Genomic DNA, 6,265 nt, shown 5'->3' with positions numbered 1-6,265 from the left:
TGTCATGGAAGCTTGTAAATTTGTTTTCCTAAACGTTCTTTAAAATATATTTTCAATGTTTGATTTTGTAGTAATCCAAAGTAATCCAAAAGTATTCAAAATAGATCAAATTAGGATTATGTCACTCACAAAAAAGTGCATACATTTGTAATCAGTTAACTAACTAAATTTGAAATGTAATCTGACCCAACCCTGGGTATATGGGTCACTGGGAAAGGAAAAGCTCAATGTATACTCCATTGCACAACAGTGTCGCTTGCGGAAAATAACAGATCTGGTCGGCAAGCAACACTGTTGTGCGACAGAGTATAAATTAAGCAAAAGCTGTGGGAAAGGCAGAGACAGAGAGGGATAGATAGAGATAGAGAGAGAAGAGAAGAGAGAGCAAGCAAGAGAGAAAGAGAGAGAGTGGTAGAAGAAGAGAGACATCTGGAACAAATCGGGGGCTCAATGTAACATGCAGCTAGGAAAGAACACAACGTCCTTGCCCCCTTCGCACGCGTGCGAACACGTAACAAAAACATCAGCGCACGCACCTACGCACAGTCATTGTGATTAATTAGATTGAGGATCACACACCAACTCTTATGTGCTAATGCCTTGTATTTTCAACAAGAATGGAAAAGAGTCCCTGGTATAACTCACATATTTTATGACATTTTTCAAATTTTCCAATCTGTACGGTAGAGCAGTGGTTCTCAACCTTTTCAGGCCGCGACCCCCCAAAATAATAATATTTGAACTGGGGACCCCCCACCCTAACAAGCACTTGGAATTGTAGGAGTTGAGGCATTACATTTAGTTTGACTCTGTGCCACAGATAAATATTGTGAAAATAGCAGATCTACAAGCGTTGCGAGCCGTTTCTTATATTATTTGACAATTTGGCCAATGTTTGACCAGTTTTTATAGAATAGTTGTTTTATTACTTTTGATGCAGTAATGGTCTTTTTTTCCTTTTCCTTCTTTTTTTCATATCCAAATCATATGGACACCCCCATTGAGGTCCCCACAGGTTGAGGACCACCTATGGGGCGGCAGTGGCTCAGGGGTAGAGTGGCCGGGTAGAGTTAACTGGAAACCGCAAGGTTCCCAGTTCGTTCGATCCCGGGCTGGGGGGCTCCCCCAGAGTTATTGTCGAAGTGTCCTTGAGCAAGACGCTGAACCCCTAATTGCTCTCGATGAGCAGGTTGGTGCCTTGCATGGTTTCCATTGCCATTGGTGTATGAATGTGTGTGTGAATGGGTGGATGTAATGCACAATCTATGTAAAGCGCTTTGGATAAAGGCGCTATATAAATGCACCATTTAAACACTGTGGTAGAGTATGTTAATACAATATAACTTATAAAATTGGGGTGGTTCTATTTTGTCTCCCTGCTCTTCTATTGAGACATTTAGATCATGTCAAAGGTCATGTCTCACCTAGACAAAGGATCTGACACTAATTTTGACATAGTGCAGCTTTAAGGCTTAATGGAGCATTGCAAACTAGAGATCCAACTATCGATTGCCTTAGCGATTATTCTACCGATTACTTTTTCGATTCTGAGTAATCGAGAAGTACGTTTAAAAACATTATGTATTTTAACAAATCCAATTTATTTTTGGATAAACTACTACAAAATGTATTTGTCTATATACCAGTCTGATGTAGTATTTTATACTTTGTCATACAGTGGTGCATTTCTATTGATTAAATCAATTTGTTGGATGAATTGTTCCACCCCTCTTCCAAACTCTCATTTATTTTAACACCCATATCTCAATAGCACATAAGTTCATGGTGTTGTAAATATACGTACTGAAGAGCTTTCAAAAGTTGCATTATGAGGAATAGAAATGTGGGTTGACTTGAGTCCTCATCTGTATTTGCATAACCAAGTTTTTTCTTCAGATGACTATTTGTGACTGAAGGCGTGCACCTGCTGCACCATGGTGGTGTATGAAAGGTGCTATATAAAAATAGTTTTCAAAACTATAAGCTTTGAAAAGCTCACAACACCTCACAAATTCAATACAAGCTTTACATCAGATTATTTATTATCTCCTAGAAAATGAGATCTTCCCTGAGAATCATTGTATTGTTTGTACAGTTTTCTTCTTTTTTTTTAAACAAAGGTTGTTTACCAGACTTGCCACTAGCTGTTTATTTACTGAACAGTAAATACATTTTAAATTAAGTGCTTTCAGCGCGATTTATACTCTGCCGCATGATGGTGTCTCTCGCAACGTAACTAGCAAATCATGTCACCATAAATTAAGCATTATTGTCTCTGTCTGATACACACACTCTGTTTTCCGCATATTTCAGTCCTCGATTGAAAACCTGCTGAACCTCTCTCTCTCTCTCTCTGTGGCAGTTCCAGTGTTTCCTAGCTCTCCTGAAACCTCTTGAGGAAGTCCTGGTAGGTTTGTCTGTGAGCGGACGCGGCGGGCACAAAATGACCGCCGGGATGGGTCATCACCTGTGGCTCCTGAAAGGTAGCGAGAAGCTCCCTGCTCATTTGGTCAGAGATGACGCGGTCCTCCAGTCCAAACACATGCAGGGAAGGCATCAGGACAGGGGTTTCGTAGAACCTTTTGTGTTCCTCGCAGGCACTGCGGAACCCCGCCACGAGGACGGCGAAGCGGAAGCGGAACTCCGGCTCCAGGTTCTGCTCTTGGAGCGAACACAGCATGGCGACCAGCGCCGCTCCCTGGCTGAAGCCCAGGACGCCGTCGAACGGCCCGAGATCTTTCACGGTCTCTTTTACTGCCGCCACGCTCTCTTCAAGCCCCAGGCTCTCCTGACACTGCTGCTGAGCACTGAAACCCCGCGCCTGTGTGTAGTGCAACAGTTAATCAAACGTTAATTGATTATAAAAAGTCATCGATAATATATATTTTAATAAAATAATCGATTAGTAATCGATTGAAATTTTCAAAAAGAAAAAAGTGAAAATAGCTGAACTACAAGCTTGTAGGTCGGCAATTGTCACTATTTTTGTACGACACTGTTGTGTGCCGAAGTATAAAACAGTGCTTAAGTGGATAATCAATTCATTGACATATACAAAATGTAAACAAAATATTCAAAAACTGCGCTTCTCGATCATTCAATCAATCGAAAAAGTTAATCCATAGAATAATCACAAAGAAATAATTGAAAGTTGCTCTCTCAACTCGACCTGTGTGTCTGAGAACCACCAGCCTCTGGGATCGCCGTCTTCTCCACTGCCAGCCACTGATGAGCCATTCTCCTTCTCTGGAGCTGTTGAAAATTAAAGTGCAAAGTTTTTATTTTCACTGGTTGCACCCACCAAAACTTAAATAAGCTAAAATATTCTCACTTTCTAGCCTACTGTAAACACACACATAATTATATTGGAAAGGAGCCAGCTTGGAAAGGAGCCAGCTTAATAGGTTGTTCGGGTATCTAGTATGGATGCCTCCCGAGCGTCTCCCTAGGGAGGTCCTCGCTGCACGTCCCACTGGGAGGAGACCCCCTGGCGGACCAAGGAACAGATGGGGGAATTATATCTCCACACTGGCCTTGGAACGCCTCGGGATCCCCTAGGAGGAAGTGGCAAATGTTGCTTGGGAAAGGGAAGTCTGGAGCTCTCTGCTGGACCTGTTGCCCAGCAACCCAATTCCGGATAAGCGGTTGAAGATGTATGTATATTAGAGATGCACGATATGAAATTTGACCGATATCCGATAATATGCAGGGTCAAATCGGCCGATACCAATATATTACATTATTATATATTATATTTATATTGAGCTTATTGCATTTTCTTTTTTTCCCTCAATCAACAAACAATCAAGCACTAACTTCCTCAAAACCCCCGAGACCAACCTACGTACCATGGGCGACCAGACTTTCTGCTCGGCCTACTGACTCCAGTGAGGAGCCCCCACCGGGAGGACGTAGAGCCATCGTTCTACTCCTCCCGCCCAACACTCCCTGCTGACAGGTGCCGCCCCAGCCCGTAGGATTACGCACAGTGACAAATATCACCCTCCCCGCCCAGCTTCCCTCCCCCGAACACGGGCCAATTGTGTTCGCATAGATGCCCGACCGTGAAGCTGGATGCACCACGGTGGCAAAACATACATTAAAGGAGTAGTTCACACTAAAAATTACTTATTTTCTATCAATTACACACCCCATGAAGCCTTGATTTCATGGATTTATTTTTGTTTTTGTGGCATTCCTAAGACAATAATTTGATGACTGTGTGTATCGGTAGGAGACACAAATAATCTACTTTGTGTCTCCTACCAGATACATTAGCCGGTAGGAGACGGGAATCAAATTATTAGCTTAGGAATGCGACAAAAACAAAAAAGAATCCATGGATTCAAGGCTTCATAGGGTGTGCAATTGATAGAAAATAAGTCATTTTTTGGGTGAACTCCTCCTTTAACCACTTAAGACCTATACATTTCAGCCATTTTAAAATAGCCGATTGACAAGCTCACAATGCGATGTGATGAGACGCTTTGTAAGCTTGTAGATCTGCTATTTTCAAAAGATTTTTATACATTTGAAAAGTCGTGAAATGGGATATTCTGCACAATGAGTACTTTTTACTTTTGGTAAGTACATTTTTGATACCAATACGTTTGTAGGGCTACTTCTACTCAATTTTGAATTCCGGACTTTTACTTGTAACTGAGTAATTCCACATTGCTGTCATTGCAGTATTGATACTTTAACTGTGAGTACTTTTTCCAACCACTGATCACAGCCATTCTAGCCTAGGGGTCGTACTAGCCCTGATAAATGACTGTCATGTTATATGACAATCATGGCTGAACTTCAACATAGTGTTTGCACTTTCTCCCTTTTTGGTCCTCACATCCACGTTAACGTTCAGATTTCAAATATAAAGTGTTTACCCCATGGCCACGGATGTTACAATTATGTACGGCCCCTCAGAAGTACCCGTATCTTCCGTATTGTTCAATAAAAAGCATTTTAATCCTATCGGTGGACATTTTTTCCGTATTTTCTACACGCTTTCAACTACGCCACCCTGTCGGTTGGGAGGTGTACTGCACTCTGATACACTATGTATCTATGAGGAAAATGGCCCCAATCGGATTAAAATGCTTTTTATTGAACACATTTCAATACGGAAGATAAGGGTACTTCTGAGGGGCCGAACATAATTGTAACAACCATGGCCATGAGGTAAGCACTTTATATTTGAAATCTGAACGTTTATGTCGATGTACGGACCAGAAAGGGAGAAAGGGCAGACACTATGTTGAAGTGAAGTTTCATGTGATCCACATGGCTGGTGTGTCGTATACCTACCCGGTACACTGTGCGGTGCAGTCATGTACACAAGCTCCACTTGCTTCTTCAAGAGCTTCCGAAGAGCTCCCGTTTTCTCGCGGAACGAGCCACTGTTCTGGCGGTAACCGTGAACGCACAGGATCCGGAGCGGGGCCATGCAGAGACTAGCGGAAAATCTGTGTGTTCTTACCTATATGGTTCTTTACTGCAAAAGTGTTTCAGCGATAGGCTAACAGCGTTCAAGTGTTGCCAGATTGTGTGAGAGAAATAAGCAACCAGGTCTGCGAAAACAAGCCCAAAAGAAGCGACATGTTACATGGTAACAGGACAGGTGGGCACCAAAACCATCTAGGCACTAGGGACATGAGGGCACCTGAACGAGTGGGCACCTGGAGAGGTGGGCACCTGAACGAGTGGGCACCTGGACGAGTGGGCACCTGAATTAGGATTTGTGTCCACAAGTGTTTTTTTTAAAAAACTTTACAGCTGCTTTGTTCTTCAAAAAGGTCAAAAGTACAATATAAGAGTTTATTTGCCAAAATAGTGCTGAGGTCAAAAGTACATTATAACAGAGTTTCAAAGTACAATATAAGAGTGTTTGACAAAATAGAAGTACTGTTAAAAAATAGAAATGGTCAAATGATCAATGTTAGGATAGAGAAACATAGCTAAACAGTACACTATAAAATGATAGAAAAAATAGATAAAAATGTGTAGCCTACAATGTAGGCTGTTTAAACATATAAAGAAAAAAATAACTGAACTAAAATTGCTGAACTGAATGCTAGGATAGAGAAAACATAGCTAAACAGTACACAATAAAATTATAGGAAAAAAACCAGACATATAAAATTCAGGTACCCACTCGTCCAGGTGCCCAGTTTTCTCCACCCCTAAGTGCCCACTCGTCCAGGTGCCCACATGTCTCTAGTGCCCAGATGGGAATTTTTTATTTCAACAACACAAATAAATCTTA

At 41.8% G+C, this 6,265-nt stretch overlaps 1 protein-coding gene across 1 annotated transcript; it reads right to left on the bottom strand.

The window, feature by feature from the left end:
- Nucleotides 1-1,942: 1,942 nt before the first annotated feature.
- Nucleotides 1,943-5,477, bottom strand: ovca2 (OVCA2 serine hydrolase domain containing). Its single transcript, XM_080434971.1, has 3 exons — nt 5,308-5,477; nt 3,170-3,252; nt 1,943-2,821 (listed from the first exon to the last, which is right to left on the bottom strand). Exons 1-3 carry the CDS (start codon nt 5,444-5,446, stop codon nt 2,375-2,377), a joined length of 669 nt encoding a protein of 222 aa, XP_080291097.1. The 5' UTR covers nt 5,447-5,477; the 3' UTR covers nt 1,943-2,374.
- Nucleotides 5,478-6,265: the final 788 nt, after the last annotated feature.

The sequence above is a fragment of the Gymnoscopelus braueri genome (genome assembly GCF_963280865.1).
Source record: "Gymnoscopelus braueri genome assembly, chromosome: 8".
Taxonomy (NCBI): Eukaryota; Metazoa; Chordata; class Actinopteri; order Myctophiformes; family Myctophidae; genus Gymnoscopelus; species Gymnoscopelus braueri.
This window is presented reverse-complemented; position numbering and strand designations above follow the sequence as displayed.

Bases quoted from the DNA above. Each gene is read 5' to 3' on its own strand.
- ovca2 (XM_080434971.1), bottom strand. From the start codon at position 5,446: ATGGCCCCGCTCCGGATCCTGTGCGTTCACGGTTACCGCCAGAACAGT. The intron at 3,253-5,307 runs GTAGGTATACGA...AATTTTCAACAG, and splicing joins TGCACCGCACAGTGTACCGG to CTCCAGAGAAGGAGAATGGC. The intron at 2,822-3,169 runs GTCGAGTTGAGA...CACTACACACAG, and splicing joins GGTGGTTCTCAGACACACAG to GCGCGGGGTTTCAGTGCTCA.